The 18,703-nt window shown below is 38.1% G+C and overlaps 1 protein-coding gene across 5 annotated transcripts in view; it reads right to left on the minus strand.

Annotated features, from left to right (window-relative positions):
• FRMD5 (FERM domain containing 5) overlaps window positions 1–18,703 on the minus strand; it is a 415,376-nt gene that overhangs the window by 58,530 nt on the left and 338,143 nt on the right. For all 5 annotated transcript variants that reach the window (XR_012478133.1, XM_074235278.1, XM_074235277.1 and 2 more), the window contains exons 2-4: window positions 12,461–12,565; window positions 1,884–1,926; window positions 1,565–1,643 (exon numbers count right to left, since the gene is read on the minus strand). Coding sequence is in view for 4 of the 5 variants with exons in the window: in XM_074235278.1 (XP_074091379.1) it covers window positions 1,565–1,643; window positions 1,884–1,926; window positions 12,461–12,565 (227 nt within the window). In the remaining variant the exon portion in view is untranslated. The remainder of the gene's footprint in view (window positions 1–1,564; window positions 1,644–1,883; window positions 1,927–12,460; window positions 12,566–18,703) is intronic.

Consider the following 18,703-nt stretch of genomic DNA (forward strand, 5'->3'; position numbering starts at 1 on the left):
TACATTGTGCAGAGATTGCAATCAGTTTGGTTCAATGTCCTCTTACACCCTCAATTTTTTTCCTCTCCTCACCCCAAACAATGGAGAATAAACTGAGGATTCCCATTTGAAATTCATTTTCTTTACCTGGTACAAAGCTAGAAACATTATCTCTCAACTCAACAAACAGTAAGAAATACCAGACAGTAAGAAAAAATCATACAGTCTCACACCTGTAATTCCTACTACTGGAGAATCTTGCATCAGGGGATTTTGAGCTAAGCCAATGTGGTGTCAGCACCAAGTCTGGTCTTAACATGGTGAGTCCTCTGGAAAAGGGAACCATCAGGTTGCCCAAGGAAGTGGGAAGTTGCCCAAACCAGATGTCAAAGGTCTCCTGCTGATCTGAGTGAGATGAGGCTTATGAATGGTCCCTGCACTTCCAGTTTGGGCAAGACAGGGACACCCAGTCTTTTTTTTTTTTTTTTGGCAAGGCAATGGAATTAAGTGACTTGCCTAAGGTCACACAGCTAGGTATATATTATTTGTCTCAGGTTACATTCGAACTCGTCCTTCTGACTCTAGGGTTGGTGCTCTATCCACTGTACCACCCAGCTGCCCCTTCCTAGTCTTAAAAACAAAACAAAACCTCAACTACTTATTAGGTACCAGCTCTATGTTGGACATTCCAGCATACAAGGCCTCCTGCCCTCAAACTCTACTAGGTCAAGAAATAATAAAGAATCTACGAAGTATACGTTTCCAACTAATAAATTAAGCCATATTGGTAGATTTCAAAGCATTTCCTGATAGAGCTTTAAGTAGGCTGGCACCATGTGGGTACCAAATGAAACACAGGAAAGGGCCTAAGAAGCCATTCATTTAACTTGCTCTCCTGTATGATTGCTTGGGCCCAGACATACCCATTCACTTTCAAAGAAATAATGAACACATTACAAAAAGTCTTTCATGAAGATGCCTTATTCCCTTGGATTTAAAATATGCACTAGTTTCCAGTTTGTCTTTCAAGGCTATGTATGGAATTTTATAAGCATGACCATCATGGTAGCCCAAGGGTCCATTTTGTCTCTTTCTCAGAAATGCCTACAGGTCCATTGGTCAACACCTTGGTTATGAGGAAATACTTTCAATCAGCCACTTCAAATACCAATATTAGTGAACAACTCAAGGTTAAATATTAACATCATCTTAGCCATTCAATGAGCTAGAAGAAAGGAGCTAGTTGCATTTTATTAGAGAGAATTGAAGTTAGGTATAAATATGAACTGCTGGCTTTTAAGAAGTGAGTTTTCTTCTTTGAACAAGTCCAGGTTGTCTAAAACCAGGGATAACTGGAGAGGGCATCTCCAGGGGGCTTTTTGTCTTTCTGTATCATAGCTTCCTCTGGTAGTGAAACCTTATGCTTTCTTCAATGAAACCTGTAGACCCCTTTTCAGGATTGTGTTTATGAATGCATAAAACTAAATATGTAGGATTTACAAACCATATTGAAATAAATTTCTCAAAGTATATATTAAAAAAATTTCATGGGTTCCAATTTAAGCAGTCTCATAGTCAGCCTCACCTAGTTATTTCCTCTCTCAGGGCAGCTGGGTCTGCAGGGTAAAACTTCACCCGGAAACACATGGTGAATGGAGGTTGGGCTGCAAAAAAAGCAGGTGACTGTCAGGAATGACAAACTCTCAGAAAATAACTATGTCCCCATTCTATGATGCACAAATCTTCTAGAAAAAAAAATCTAGGCTTTTAGAGTCAATTTATACATAAACAATAGATAATAAACTTAAGTGTTGACCTATACAGGTTGACTGTGTAGGAAAACCATCCCAGCCTGTCCCTCACAAATAAATGGCATTGCCAGCTTCAAAGAAAAGAATACTTACATCTCAACTGCTTCACCACTGACTTTGTAAACTCCAACCAATGCTGAAATAGAGAAGACAAAATGAGACAATTGTAATGAGGATTGGCAGATATAAATTAGACTACAACATTTAAATAGTCAGATAGTTTTTAGTTCACAGTAAAAGTAATCATAATGGTTGTAACAAGGGGCGGCTAGGTGGCACAGTGGTTAGAGAGCCAGCCCTGGAGTCAGGAGTACCTGAGTTCAAATCCAGCCTCAGACACTTAATAATAATTACCTAGCTGTGTGACAAATCACTTAACCCCATTGCCTTGAAAAAAAAAACAAAAAAGAAAAGAAAAACAAGGAAAAAAAGGAAGGTTGTAACATATAAGTTTTGAAATAAAGGTCTGATTTTCTGATGTGAGATGTTCCCATGGAACATTCTTTTTCCACTCACAATATGTATATGTACATATAAATGCATGTGAGCATATGCTTATGAATGAGTATATATATATTCATGCGATGCATATATGTATATGTATATAGGTATGTGTATATCTAGTTACATATGCATGTGTATGTATAAATATTTACACATAGGCACATAGGACACACATGGGTATATTTATGTCTATTACTGGACAACACATGTGTTTATGTGATATATGGTGTGTATATGTATATAAAGTAATCTATAATATATACATGCACACACGTTTAGATAGACACGTACATTTATATAATATTACATACGTACATACAAGTTTATATTTATATATATATATCTGTCTGTTTGTCTCTCTATCTGTATATAGATGATACAACAGCTAGGCGATAAAACGAGTATCTACAATGAGTAGAGTGCTGAGCTTGGAGTCAAAAAAGATCTAAGTTCAAATATGACTTCAGACACTATCCATATGACCCTGGGTAAGTAAGTCACTTAACCCTGGCAAAGCACTCCATTATCTTTGCAAAACAAAACAAAAACTCCATAAAGTGTCACAAAGAGTTGGACACGACTGAAAAACAACCAAACAATAACTACATATATATCTATATACACACATACAATGTATATTTAATATAGCTACACACACATTATGTGTGTATGTATACAAGCCTAATATTTGGGCTTTATCTATAAATTTGAATACATTAGAACTGAAATCAATAGTTTTCCAAAAGTAGCCTATCAAAATTCTAACCCCTGTTGTGGGGCATGTGTGTGTGTGTGTGTGTGTGTGTGTGTGTGTGTGTGTGTTCCCAAGCCAGTCTTTAAGGTGATGATAGTAGCTGTAAATAACAGCTCCACAATGTAGTAACAGGAATATTATCTTTTAAAAAAGTCTTTCATTTTTATGGATCACATTTGTTTTTACATCATTTTCATTCTGAGCCAATTCTTGTAATAAAGAATAAAGAAAAGATTAAAAAAAGGGAGTATTTTAGTAAAAACTAACCAAAACATTAGCTGAGTCTGATGACATGTACCATATTCCAAACCCATAGTTCCCTACTTCTTTGAGGAAAAGTATTCTCTAAGGTGGGGTGAAGAGTTGTGGTGATGGGAACAGAGCAGTGAAAAGTGACCTGTCTGTTCCACCCTTGGCACTGATGTCATAGACTATTGAGCCCATAATAATCTGAGAGTTGGCATCCACCCTAGGAACCTACACACTTGGACTCTCATAAATACAGAGCCTGGAATCCCCAGAAAAGTGAATCTACTTCCTCTGTATTGATACAGCAGGAGCTGCCAGTGTCAACAGCAGGGCTATTAGCCCCAATCTCTTTCAGTAATAGATTTGCTTTTAGAAAGGAGGAAGCAGGTTATTTTATAACTGTTTTCCATCACCAACTCTGTTGTCCACAGGGCATCCCATAAACATCCATTATTGATGTTGCCCTTCTACACAGGCATTAATGCTAATTAATTAGCATCCATACCAATTTACCAAGATTTCTGAACTACACACCAAAAAACCTAGGCCATACTAGTTCAAATTGTAACCTTGACGTCTTGGTGACAGCCTCTGTGAACATTTTAAGGGAGAAAGCATCCCATTCCTTCTTGCTCCGCAAACCTGTTCTAGTGTAACAACCTGGACAAAACTTTGGACTGCCTGAAAGTTATGCAGGAGGGGCATACTGGCCTTAGTTTCCCACGTCTCCTTTGTGGGTTTGGGTCAGGTAGCTAATGGACTCACTAAAAGCCAGCTCTGCCGTCAGCTCTACATGGATAATCTGGACTGACATCTTGCTCTCTTGTTTCCACTGAATTGAGTTCCCGTGAGGCAAGCAACTTATTATAGCAGTTCAATGTGGTTAAGAGGTCCCTCTCACATTACACAGCCCACTGCTGTTCTGGTTTCACAGAGGAAGCCAAACTGTAAGGTTTAATTGCCTGGAAACAACTGGAATTCTACACCTCTTCCAATCTGTGGAAGGAAAGCGCAAAGAAATCTGGCTGTTATGGGAGACCTGTCTACTTGCTATTTGTCCTTTGTTCTTGAAGAGGACCTCAAAGAGGGAGGTGATGCCATGACATGCACGGAAATTGGATTTAACTGAGGGACAGCCATGCAAAGCCACCAGCCTCACTTTTTCCTTCTGAGCCAGCTGGATCCAGTGGTCAGATATAGATCAGGACAACTAGAGATGGCCCTAGATACAGTGGGATACCTAGGTCTTTAACAGGACTCAGTTTGACTAAGGCAACACCCATTCGGTGATTAAGTCTAGGTAAGAAAGAAATAAGGCAAAGAACAACCACTTTTACCTACTCAAACAAACAAAAAAACACTCCAAAACAAAAAACTCCTAGGACAGAGAAACTGAATGGCAAGCAAGCCCTAGAAAGCAAAACCATTTAAGTTTAATATCTATATATCTATATCTATATCTATATCTATATACATACATATATATATATATATGTATGTATGTACATATATATACAATGGCAGATTCCACAAAGGTAGAATCAAATAAAGAAAAAGACAAAAAGGCAAAGAAGGGGTGACTGAAATACTTTATCAGCAAAGGACTAATGAAAATAATAAAAATACTATTAATTGGAGCAATGAGAAAGGACTTAACTTGGAAGAAAATGAGAGTCATGGAAAAAGAGGAGGTTGGTAAAAAAAAAAAAAGAGGTAAATTCTAAACAGCCAGTCCAACAGGCTTTTTAAAGACCAGATGAATATATCTGGTCAAGATCTGGAAGAGAATGGAATGAAGCTGAAAAACACCACCCACCTCCTGCCAGAGTGGAAGGAGGGAAAGGTTGAAAAGGACAGAAAAAAAAATAAGCATTTATTAAATACATACTATATATCAGTGCTTTATAAATATTTCCTCATTTGATACTCACAACAACCCCATGAGGTTGGTGCTATTATAATTTCCATTTTACAGTAAAAGAAAATGAGGTAGGCAGAAGTTAAGGTATTTGCCCAGGTTCACACATCTAGTGAATGTCTCAGGTCTTCCTGGGCTACAGTTCCATGTATTATATGCTGCAACATCTAGGTGTTAGAGTGATGGTCTTAAAATGAAGAACAAGACATACAATTTTGGAGATGGCAAAGTGGGGCTCTGTTTTGCTGGGCTCTGCATATTTGGCATGAGGGCTCAAAATTTATTTTTTAACTGCTCCTTGGTGAGGACAGGGAATTGCAGAGGAAGAGCTAATAAATGCTTGTATAAACAAATAATTTTTTTTTAAATAAGAGAATGGAAAACTACTAATGTTCCTTTTTTGAGAGCTGTTTGTGTTACCAGTACAGCTTAATTATTCTGATAATATGGAACTGAAGAGAGGAAGAAAGATTAAGCTACATATACCAAGATATCTGCAGTCTAGAGAGAATCAAATATGTTCCCAGAGAGAAGCATGGTTTGGTGGGGAAAAAGCACTAGATTTGAAGTCAGAGGTCCTGGAATTGAATTTGCAATTTATTTTTACTAGGTGTGTGAACAAAGGATCACATACCTACAGGCTGAAGGACACATATAATCCCTTCATTTTATAGATAAGGATCTTGTGGCCTAGGGAGGTCCATGGAAAACAAGTATCAAAGGGATTTGATTTCTACTTTTCCCCCTTATCACAATGAGTAAGTCTCTCTGGGACTTAATTTCCTCAAATGAAAATGAGGGGGTTGGATTCAATGACCACTAAGCTGCTATTATGATCCCCCATTTTAAAGGTGAGAAAATGAGGTTGAGATCCTATAAATCATTTTCCCATAGCATATAGCTAGTTAGCATTAAAGACAGGATTTGAACTCGTTTTCTTGATTCTAAATCCATTATTCTATCTACTTCTATGACCCTATTTCCCCTTTCCAGTCTTAATCTTATTACCCTGACCTTATGATCCCTTCTGGAGAGGTTTCAACCCAACTGAAAAACTATGGAATATGTTTTGCCTTTATATCCCCATATACCTCTACCTTTAATGGTGTTTAGAAAATATAGGTCTAAGGCAGCTGGATTTCTTTTTGAAATAGTGATATTTCAAATGAATTTTTTAAAATTAGGGACTGATTAAATGATTATGATTCTGATTGAAATAACTCGTATTGCAAGAAACATAAAATAAGATTTACAAACAAGTTTCTATCATGTACCACTGTGCCAAGACCCTTGATCTTTCCCACTCTTCAACACAAAAAAGTATACATGTAAAAATGGCTTTTTAAAATGAAAAATTATTTGATAAGACAATTTCAAGAATCATTTTCATTATCATTAAGAACAGACATAGACCAGGTTCCCATGATGCATGAGGACATGAAGCTTTGGCAAAAGATGGGAAGTGACTCAGTACCATGCATCAACTGTAAGGAAGGCCTATGTCAGGATAATAATTGAGATCTGTCCAGGGTGATGGCCAAAGTTTTGCATCATCTAAACAGCTGAACATCCTCAATATTATTGCTGAAATTGATATACTTTTAATGCCAGGAAGAATGACATGTTTTAATAAAATGTGGGGGTTGTGGGTTCTGGGGTGGGGGAGGTCTGACATGGAAGTAAATAAAAGAGGGTTATACAATCCTTTTATTTCTTTCTTTTCTAAATTTGGTGCCTTCAAAGGAAAAAATGCTGGATGTGAGCCGTAGCAGAATCTGTCTGCAGCTGAGGACACCAAAGAACAAAATACTGCTTGAATTCAGTAAGAGTTTTTGGGCCTCCCTGCTCCACATTTGGGACCATAGAGGATGTGGAAGAGTGACCTCTGAGAAATACAACCCTCCATGTAGCACTTTTTTTTTTTTGCAAGACAATGGGGTTAAGTAATTTGCCCAGAGTCACCCAGCTAGGCAATTATTCAGTGTCTGGGGCTGGATTTGAACTCAAGTACTCCTGAATCCAGGGCTGGTGCTCTATCCACTGTGCAACCTAGCCACCCCCATGTAGCACTTTCAATCACAGCCCTCTGCAGGGTTAACCTTTGAAAGGCAAAGGGGTCTCCAATTGAAGGGAGATGTTGAAATCAGTAAATAGCATGTAGATTGTCATTGCTGAAAGCAAAATCCTGGACCTCAGGGCAAGACTTTATTATCAAAGCTTAAAGTCTCAACTGGGTTCAAAAGTATTTGAGTGCCTACTATAGGCAAACATTATGCATTGCATAGGTTAACTGTGTCAACCACATTTACCCTTGCTCTATCAAAATATATATCTAGCAATTGGTTTATTTGAATTTACTGGATATGGGAGGGAGGGAAGAAAAAGGGGGAGAGAGGGGGAAGAGATATATCTAGGTAAGAAGGGTCTCATCTCTTGGAATGAGACCAAATGAAAAGGGGAATGCCTGGTTGGTTGGTTCTTGTCTTTCGTTATCTGAGACAACTAAAATGACATCACAATATTTGAGACAAATTACAGTGTCTTCAGCTGTGGCTGATCCAACCAATATGAGCTAAGAATGCTCAACCACAGGTTGGGCACAAATAGTCCATATGAATACCTGGAGTGAGCACTCTAGACTTATATATACCACATTTCCTTTGAGCTGCTTCAATTCTACCCTTCTCACAGAAATTTTTTTTGGCATGCCATGCACACCATGTGCCAGTGTCTCCCATGCTGCACAATCAATTCTAAAGTTCTTCGATGAGACCTTTAGGGTGTTTCAATATCTCTTTTTCTGACCCCTTGTGAGCACTTGCCCTCTGTGAGTTCTCCATAAAACATTTTTGGCATGTGTACATCTGACATTCTAACAACGTGTCCAGCCCATCATAGTTGCATCTTTGTAGTAATGCTGGAATGCTGGAAGTTTAGCTCCAGAAAGGAGCTCAGTGTATGGTATCTTCTTCTGACAGGTGATCTTCAGAATCTTCCTAAGACAATTTAAAAGGAAGTGATTCAGTTTCCTGACATGGTGCTGGTAGATTGTCCAGGCTTCACTGGCATATAGCAATGAGGTCAGCACAACAGCAGTGTAGACCTTCAGTCTGGAAGTTAGTCTAATACCTTTCCTCTCCTACACTTTCTTTCAGAGCCTCCCAAATACTGAGCTAGTTCTGGCAATGTCTATGTCAACCTCATTGTCAAGGTGTACCTCCTTGGTAAAGTGACACTCCAAGGTAAGTGAACCTGTCCACAGTATTCAAAACTTCTCCATTTGCTGTAATAGATGCTTCCACATATGGATAGTGTGGGGCAGGCTGATGGAGCACCTGTGTTTTCTTGGTGTTTACTGTTAGACCAAAATGAGTACAAGCAGCAGAGAATCAATCCATACTTTGTTGCATCTCAGCTTCAGAGGCTGTATTGAGTGCACCATCATATGTAAACACTCCCTCCACTTTGAACTTGGATTGTAACTTTTTTTTTTTAGGGTTTTGCAAGGCAATGGGGTTAAGTGTCTTGTCCAAGGCCACACAGCTAGGTAATTATTAAGTGTCTGAGACTGGATTTGAACTCTGGTACTGCTGACTCCAAGGCCAGCGCTCTATCCACTGCGCCACCTAGCCGCCCCTTGTAACCTTTTGAAATTGAAGAATTTGCCATCAGTGTGGTAGCTGACCTTGAGGCCATGTTCATCCTCAGTGAAGGCATTTGATACCATGGCTGAAAAACATCATGCTAAAAAATTATGGGAGCAAGGACACATCCTTGTTTCACTCCATTAGTGACTGGGAAATCTCAAGAGCATCTTCTACTATCCAGAACCCAGGCAAGCATGCTGTCATGAGATTGATGTACAATACTGATGAACTTCTCCAGACAACCAAATTTTGATATAATTTTCCATAAATTCTCATGACTGACAGTATCAAAGGCCTTGATCAGATCTACAAATGTTGTTTATAGACCTCTGTTCTGTTCCTGGCATTTTCCCTGCAGTTGTTGGGCAGCAAACATCATATTAACTATTCCTCAACCCTTTCTGAAATCACACTGGCTCTCAGGGAGGTGATCTTCCAGGTGAAGGATCAGCCTATTGAGAAGGACTTTGGCAAGAATCTTGCTAGCAATGATTAAAAGAGAAATCCTCCTGTGATTGTCACAGAAAATTATTCCCTCTACTTTTATAGAACTGGATGATCTTTGAATTCCTGGGGGATAACCTACTCCTGCCATATACCCTGGAAAATTTCATTCAGCTTTTGGATGAGCAATAGACCCCCCCACCTTGTAGATCTCAGTTGGAATAGCATCAGCACCAGGTGCTATGCCACTTGATAAGAGTCTAATGGCATTCAAAACACTTCTTCAGTTGAAACTTCAGTTACAGATTGGTTGACTTCAATTGAGGTAAATGGTCAATGGCTTCTGCATTGATTGATGATGGTCTGTTAAGAACACTATGGAAGTGTTCAGCCCATCTCTCTAGGATCATGTCCCTATTGTTAATCAATGTGAATCCATCAGCACTGAGTAGTTGAGATGCACCATAAGTCTTTGGCCCATAAATATACTTCAGGGCATCATAAAAGTATCTCTTGGAATGAGACCAAGATGAGATAGGTAATGCCTAGTGTTTTTTGCTAGGCAACTTACTCTAGATCAAAGGTATCAAACACATGGACCCAAAGCAGCTCCAATGGCTGCTCAAAGCCTCATTCAACATTTGAATGGGGAACCAGATTAAAATTTAATTGGGAAATATTTAACAAAATAAAAATACAATAGAATATAGATAATATTAACATGTGGTTCCCTAAGTCAGTATATGGGGGCAGCTAGGTAGTTCAGTGGTTAGAGTGCTGGGCCTGGAGTCAGGAAGATCGGAGTTCAAATCTGTTCTCAGACATTTACTAGCTGTGTAACTCTGGGCAAGTCATTTCACCTGGTTTGCCTCAGTTTCCTCATCTGTAAAATGATTTGGAGAAGGAAATGGCAAACCACTCCAATATCTTTGCCAAGAAAGCCTCAAATAGGGTCACAAAGAGTCAGAATGACTGAAAAAGCAACCAAAATGAGCATATAGTTTACAGCAATCCTTATGAAGACCCCAATTGCTATATGAGTTTATCACTAAAGTGAATTCTTGTTTCAAGGATGAGAAAACTGATCCTACAAAGACATTAGCTAGTTGTGAGCAATGGACAGATGAATTTCTTTATCCTTTGGGACCGCCTTTGATATAACAGGCCTGTGGAGAAAGGAGGGAACTGGAAACTCCTCCTGTCTAAGCTTCAGAACTACCAGAGGATAGAAAAAAGCTGAAGGATGGGAAATTTAAAAGAGGCGCCTGGGGAAAGTAATGTGGAAGCCAGATGGTTTAACTTTGGGGGAAGGTGAAGGGGGCTGGAGAAAAACTGGCTATCAGCATGAAGCCATCCTGCCCACTCACCCTCCAGCTGTTTTCATGAGAACTTTAATAGCGGAGCTGTGCACTCTTGAGCTGGAGGCAGGCCCAGGGGAAAAGGAAGAAGAGAAAGGGAGCCAAAAGCTGGGGAACTGAAGGAGAAGCCAAGAAGCCTGCCAAGGACAGTCATCTGCAGCTGGGCCAATGAACAAAACAGGGACTGAAGTGGAGATCACTGAGGAGAAGCAGAGCTTTAGCTGGTACCTTTAAGCACCCTGTCTTTGTGAAGGTCTGCAAGACTTGTATACCAGCACCTGAACAGTATTGCTCAGAGTTCCTGGGATCATCCACACACAGAGAGGGATTTGGCTGCTCTGTTCAGGGAAAAAATTTAGTTTGATTCCTCTCTAACAAATATGATTAAAGTGTTATAGTCAGGAACAGTATACTTTTGTGAGTAACCTCCACTGAAATATAATAGAGATGGATGAGGGGTGAAAAGTTATCCTCCCCATCTTCACACAGCAGTTGGGAGCATCTCTAACTAAGAATCTAGAAGGATAAAGGGCCAGAAGTTCATAACTGGGGTTAAGACATTTCCAGGGGACAGCTAGGTGGTGCAGTGGATAGTGGCCCTGGAGTCAGGAAAGGCCTGAGTTCAAATCCAACCTTTAGACACTTAATAATTGCCTAGCTGTGTGGCCTTGAACAAGTCACTTAACCTCATTGCCTTAAATAAAAAATTTTAAAAAGGACATTTCCAGGGCCCAAGAAATTGGAGGAAAAAGTTATATCTTTATTTCAATATTCTTCTGTATCATTTTATGCATTTTATTTTAGGCCTTCAAAAACATGATTCTGAGAAGAGGTCCCTAGGCTTTACCAGATTGCCAAAGGGGTCTTATGATACAAAACACCTTTCTCTAGACTAAGAGATAGATGAAGGTTACCCTCCAAAAAGAATAAGGGGAGAGTGGTAGCCAATTCTCAGAGACAGGGAGTTGGCGACACTTTAAAGCACCCTCTATCATTGGGTAAAATACATAACTAATGAGGATAAACAGTTAACTGACATTTGGTCCTGTTTACTAAGGAGATATGGGCAACTAGGTGATGGAAGTAGACAGAGTGCTGGTCCTAGAGTCAGAAGATGAGTCTTCCTGAATGCAAATCTGATCTCAGATATTTATAAGCTGTGAGAAAAATTCTTTTAAACCTATTTGCCTCAATTTCCACATCTGTAAAACGAGCTGGAGAGGAAAATGGCAAATCACTTCAGTAGTATATTTGCCAAAAAATTCCCAAAATGGGGTCACAAAGAATCAGATATGAATAAACAAGCAAGATCAGGCAACTGGTGAACAGTACCCTCTGGTGGTTAATTGTAAAATTAGGAGATTGGATTAGCTGATTTCTAAGGTCTTTTCTACTTTTCAAAGCACTATCAGAGACTGATCCTTAGGGCTTAAGTCTAGATACCAGAATGAGACTTCTCACTACCCAAAACTCCTATTATTCTTTAAATTCAGACTTACTCTTGCATGGACTGATGCTGAGTTAAGTAAGCAGAACTATGATGGACTTGGCTCCTCTCATCAATTCAGTGATGACGTCTGCTTTCTAAAAAACTTGTGATGGATAACGCCATCCACATCCAGAGGGGAAAAACTATAGAATCTGAATGCAGAGCAAAATATACCATGTTCACTTGTTAAAACTTCTTTTTTTTTCTTTCTTTCTCATGTTTTTCCCCTTTTAGGTCTAATTCTTTCATAATGTGATAAATACGAAAATATGGTAAACACACAAAAAATAAATAAATTCAGACTTACCCTCTGCTTATCTGGGTCCACAAAACGGATTCCAAAATAGTCTTTTTCAAGTAAGTTCAAGTGGTGGCAAAGAAGGTCAAACAAGTACTGGCCTTTGGCATCTCTCTGCAGAGAAAAGACATATACCATTGAGAGATGCTGGACACTTTCAACAGAACCCCAGATTGTTCTTATCACTCTTCCTAAAATATAGTTGTTCATTTCAACAATTAAATTCCAAAACTTTTGAGTAGTGCTGCTTTGCAAAGAAAAATGATAGGAGCTAAGAATATGAAGAAGATTCAAGACACTTCCCCCATCCTCAAAGAGTTTGATACCTGGACACTGATGACACAAAAGAGATGAAATGAGATATAACACAAGATAACCATTGATGTTCATGTCCTCAACTGCCACTGTGAATTTTAGTTCACTGTCCTTTTTTTGGCATTATACTGGTCTATATCTAACAGTACTCATGTTAATAATAATATACATTATCTCATTTATACTGCATTAGAGAGAAAGGGCAGAGAATTATACTGATGAGGTCATATGGAACTTTTAGAAGGGTATACAGATTAAGATTTAGGCAGGTGGGAGAAGAATAATGGATAGGATGGTAAAGGGAGAAGATAACAGGGATAGGGTAAAAAGAGTCTGAGGACACTAGAGAGTTAAAATTAAGATGGAGGGAAATTCTCAAATAGTAATTATAACTTTGAATGTGAATGGGATGACTTATAAACCTGAAAAAAACCCAAACCCTGAAATATCAGTATGTAGAGAATAATTTTTATATACATACATGCATATATACACACATACATGCATATATATATATTTGTGTCTAATAATAGCCATCTCTCTGGGGAGAGGAAGAAAATATACATGATAACTTGATTATATATTTAAAAGTAATAACAAGTTGTACATAACAGATTTGTAGTTTCATGAGCAATAGTTTTTTTAAAAAACTATACTATGTTACATAAATGTTTGTTTCATCCCATAAATTTAAAATAAAGAAATAAAGATGGAAACTATAACAGCCCTAAAACATTATTGTGCTAATAATGCCTTTTGGTTCAGCTACTTCCTATATGAATCCTTTTTACATTCCTATGCTACAAAAGCTCTGTTCTCTAGTGGGGCAGCTAGCTGCCATAATGGATAGCATACTGGCCCTGAAGTATGGAGGACCTGAGTTCAAATTCAGCCTCAGACACTTAATAATTACCTAGCTGTGTGAACTTAGGCAAGTTACTTAACTCCATTGCCTTGCAAAATTCCAAAAAAGAAAAAAGAAAGATCATTCAACCTCTCATAAACTGCTCTTTACTCTAGACCATTGGTGTCAAACTCAAAGAGAAATGGGGACCATTAAATGGGGATTTAGTTTTAAAATGTAATATTATTTGTTTTATTGCAGTTTTTGTTTTGTTAAATATTTTCCAATTACATTTTTTTTAGTTTTTGCTGGATAACTTTTTGTTGGTTGATTGATGAATGATGTTAAAAATGTAGCCTTTGCTCTAAGATATGTGTGTATTTTTTTTAATGTTAGCTCTTTTTTTGTGTGTGAATTAGCAGGCAGTAATTACATGTAAAACATTTAACTAGGCATTATGGGGAGATCTCCAAAGATCTGAGTTAAGTTCACAATTGTTGAAATGACTACAATATAGTATACAAAATATATGCAAAATAAACATAAATTAATCAAGAAAGGGTAGAATTATTAGCAAGTAATTGGAGGAGAACAAGAAAGGCATCATGAAATATAGAGAACCTAAGTGCTTATCCCTCAATAGCAAAATCTCTACCTCTATCTCCCTGAAATCATTTTGCTAGAGGAGGACAACTCCTCTCCTCCTGCTTCTTGGAATGTGCTATACTGGTCATGCAAGAAAACTTTTTGACTTGTTGCAGTTAATTTTGAGGGGCTAAAGTTCCCTTTTGAGATATGTATCAATCGGGTAGCTAGGTGGCGCAGTGGATAGAGCACCAGTCCTGGAGTCAGGAGACCTGAGTTCAAATCTGACCTCAGACACTTAATAATTACCTAGTTATGTGGCCTTGGGCAAGCCACTTAACTCCATTACCTTGAAAAAACAAACAAACCAACAAAAAACCATGGGATACATGTCAACCAATTTTAAATGACTCCTATCAAGTGTCAGGCATAAGAAAAAAAATGTTTCTTTAACAGGACCCACATGTAAAACTGTGAAAAGGGGTTTTTAACGTGGCATATCAGATATTCTGTTGAAGTTCTTTCTTTTTTTTTTCTTTTTTAAATTTTCCAAGGCAATGGGGTTAAATGGCTTGCCCAAGGCCACACGGCTAGGTAATTATTGAGTGTCTGAGGTTGAATTTGAACTCAGGTACTCCTGACTCCAAGGCTGGTGCTCTATTCACTGTGCCACCTAGCCGCCCCTCTGTTGAAGTTCTTAAATGATATATCCTTAAGCCCATAGCCTTCACTGCTTTATCTGGTTTGGAATGACCCTGGTCATGATCACACAGATGCATCAGACCCAGAAAGAAGCAGAAAATATACTTTGCTGCCAGAAAAAGGGGGAAAAGATTGGTAGCATACCAGCCAATCCCCTTCTGACCTCCCTGGTCTAAAATCCCTAACTGGTCACTTACTGGTCTAAGATTTTGAATTTCCATCTCAGATCCTCTGGTGTTGACCTGATAAAACATACTGAGTCCTGATCTATTAAGCTCAGATTTTTGGTCACTGAGAACCCATTTTGGTCATTCCCAGAAGAAAGTGCTTTCTTCCATTCTGATGAAAAGTCATCTGTTGTTTCCCTTATGAAAGGTGAAGCAACAGCAACTTTGAATTCAGCATATATGACTTCTCAGAGTTCATCCAACTCAAGGAAAAAGAGAAGAAGAGAGTTCAACAAATCCTGAGTTGTGGTTGTGGCATCTCTACTGAAACAGACCATAAGCTCTCTAATACTTAGTAGATAATCTTCAACAGTTATGACTGAAAATGTGTCAGCCTGTAGCCAACCTGAGCCCCTTCCAATGTAGCTAGGACTCCAGATGAGAGACATATATAGCTTGGTAAGATCTGTCCTATCTCTGACACTTGCTATGTGTGATTCTGGGCAAGTTCCTTAATAATAGCAATGATGACGATGACAACCACACATTCCTATGCTACAAAAGCTCTGTTCTCTAGTGGGGCAGCTAGCTGCCATAATGGATAGCATACTGGCCCTGAAGTAAGGAGGACCTGAGTTCAAATCCAGACTCAGACACTCAGTAATTACCTAGTTGTATGGCCTTGGGCAAGTCACTTAACCCCATTGCCTTGCAAAAACTTAAAAAATAAAAGAGAGAGTGCTATTCTTCTGTGTTCCAATTTCTATCTCCAGAGTTGCCAAATTTGCTAGGAACTGTTCAAGATAAGGGATCTTTGATGTTACTCAGTATCAATTAAAGCTAGACAGAATAATGAAGGAAATGATAGCAGAGCCAATTCACAATACTAAGCCCATCCTCTCCGCCTCAACAAAGGTATGTATCGATAGCCTTGGGAAGACAGAGGAAATATCAGAATCATAAGAGCTCAGTGTAGGGATGGCTAGCAATACTGCATAAGTCTCAATTTTCTGGGAGTTCTAACTCACTTGTTCAGCTCTAGCTTAATATTTCTTTGGATATAAGATATAGCAATATTTGCCTAATGTATTTTCATGAGATTTTTCAAAGGTTCAATTTGATTCAAGATGGTCTCACAAACATTTATTTTTTCTTGAATAATATTTAGGTTTCCCCAATTACAAATAAAAAATAATTTTTAACATTCATTTTTAAAAAAAATTAAGTTCCAAATTCTCTCCTTCCCCTTTTCTCCTTCCTTTTCCTGGAGACTGTAAGCAATTTGATATACATTATAAATGTGTAATCAGGCAAAACATCTTTCCACATGTCATGTTCACATAAACATTTAATAAGCAGCAAATATGCACAAGGATTGTTTCATTTTCTGTTTTTGAATCCTTAGTGCCTAGGACAGTGTTTTTGTTTTTGTTTTTGTTCTTTGCAAGGCAATGGGGTTAAGAGACTTGCCCAAGGTCATAAAACTAGGTAGGTATTATGTGTCTGAGGCTGGATCCTAGGACAGCGTCTTGCTAATTGCAGGTGTTTAGTAAATGCTTGTTGATTGAGTGACATTTCTTAAGCAAGGGGAGGTAACAATAGACATGAAATAGGTTCTCTCATCTCAATTTTAGCCTAAAATCAAATGAATATTTTGAAAATTTTCAGTTAATGGAAGGAAAGTTTGCAAATGGGATAATGAAAATGTAAAGAAAGGGTCCCAGTAAAGTACTTTGGGAAATCTGAGGAAGGAAAGAGATCCTAGGGTGAAAATGGGAAAAGTCAGGGAGGATTTCATGAAGGTGGCAGTGCAGTCATACTTTCGACATCATGGGAGTTAAGAATAGCAGAAGTGGGGTGCAGTACATGGAGATCTGCCTAAAATATTTTGGTCCTTGCTTTATAGTAGAGAAGTTTAAATTTTTTCTTTTTTCATTTTGAGGTGTTTACCACCTTATTGTAAAATTTGTGTTATTTGGTCATAGGCTTTATGTCATCTCCTGGTATCATTTGTGGCTTCCACAAAACTACTCCCAAATTCTCATTTAATTTCTTATGCTGACCCAAGATGTATCGAAACCACAATTAAAAAAGTCGAGATGTGGAAGGGATAACTTGAATATTTGAATTCAGTCTTAAGGAAAGGAGCTTAAAAGCTGTAAATCTTGGTGTTTCAGCAATTTATAACATGGATAGCACAGTGAGAACCTTCTCGAATTAGGTATGCCCACTCCAGGGCAGCACAGACTGGAAGTGCCAGGGATGACTATCTAGTGGATATAGTATTGGGCTTGAAATCAGGATGACTGGAGTTCAAATCTGGCTAGTTGTGCAACCCTGGGCAGGTCATTCAAATCCAAATGCCTCAGCTTCCACATCTGTAAAATGAGCTGGAGAAGAAAATGGCAAACCACTTTAGGAGCTTTGCCAAGAAAACTCCTAAAGGGTTAATAAAGAGTTGGACATAAGTAAAAAAAATGACTAAACAAAAACAAATAGCTCAGGGAGGCACATGCTTAAGTGTGGGAAATGCTTAGTGACTTCCCTCTCCTACAGTAGGATGCTTCTATTTTTCTCCTCTGTAGTCACCTTGGCAAACTGCTTGTTGTATGTGAATGTCAGTGTCACTGATTATTATTATTATTTTGCAAGACCTTGGGGCTAAGTGACTTACCCAAGGTCACACAGCTAGGTAATTATTAAGTGTCTGAGACTGCATTTGAACTCAGGTCATCTTGACTCCAGGGCTGGTGTTCTATCCACTGCACCACCTAGCTGCCCCCAGTGTCATTGTTTATTAAAGAAAAACAACTGAAAGGACAGGTTAGGAGGGATTTAGTTTCAATGCAAAGGTGAACTGAAATGAAGAAATCAAATCTGGGGTTTTGATACAAATGCATTGAAATACATCATCATAGTAGTCCTGGTCCTCAAGTAGTCCATCATAGTAGTCCTCAAGATATGAAGTTAAATAGGCATGATAAGCATTTTCTTATAGAGCAGATGTGCCAAACTCATAGGAGTAGGGCCCAAACCAGATTAAAATGTAATTGGGAAATATTTAGTAAGCTAAATAAAAATATGGTACAACATAGATAACCATAATTTGTGTTTTTTAAAGTCAATTTGTAGCCTGCAGGAATCTGGTTCTACTTGGATTTGACATTACTGCTAAACTCCTGCTATTCCAAACCAAAAGTCTTGATAGAGCAGGATTTCCCAATCTTTTTTTGTGACAGTCTGGTAAAGCATTGGATACTTCAAAATAATGTTTTTAAGTATATATAAAATAAAATACATAGGATTACAAAAGAATTTAATAATATTTATGTAGTTATCAATTTTTAGAAATTCATGGACACATTAAGAATCCCTATCATACATGACTAATAGAGAAATATGTTCTACATGACTGCACATACATATGTATCAAAGTGTTCAACCTCTTAAGGATGGGAAGGGGAAGGAAGGAAGGAAGGAGAAAATTTAGAATTCAAAATTAAAAAAAAATTAAAATTGTCCTTACATGTAATTGGGAAAAAATAAAATATGATTTTAAAAAATCCCTATTATAAAGATGAAGAAAATAAAGAGGACAGGGTAAAATAAACATACTGTAGATTTCTCTGTGGTTGTGGA

Source organism: Macrotis lagotis, chromosome 4 (assembly GCF_037893015.1).
Source record: "Macrotis lagotis isolate mMagLag1 chromosome 4, bilby.v1.9.chrom.fasta, whole genome shotgun sequence".
In the NCBI taxonomy this organism is placed as follows: Eukaryota; Metazoa; Chordata; class Mammalia; order Peramelemorphia; family Peramelidae; genus Macrotis; species Macrotis lagotis.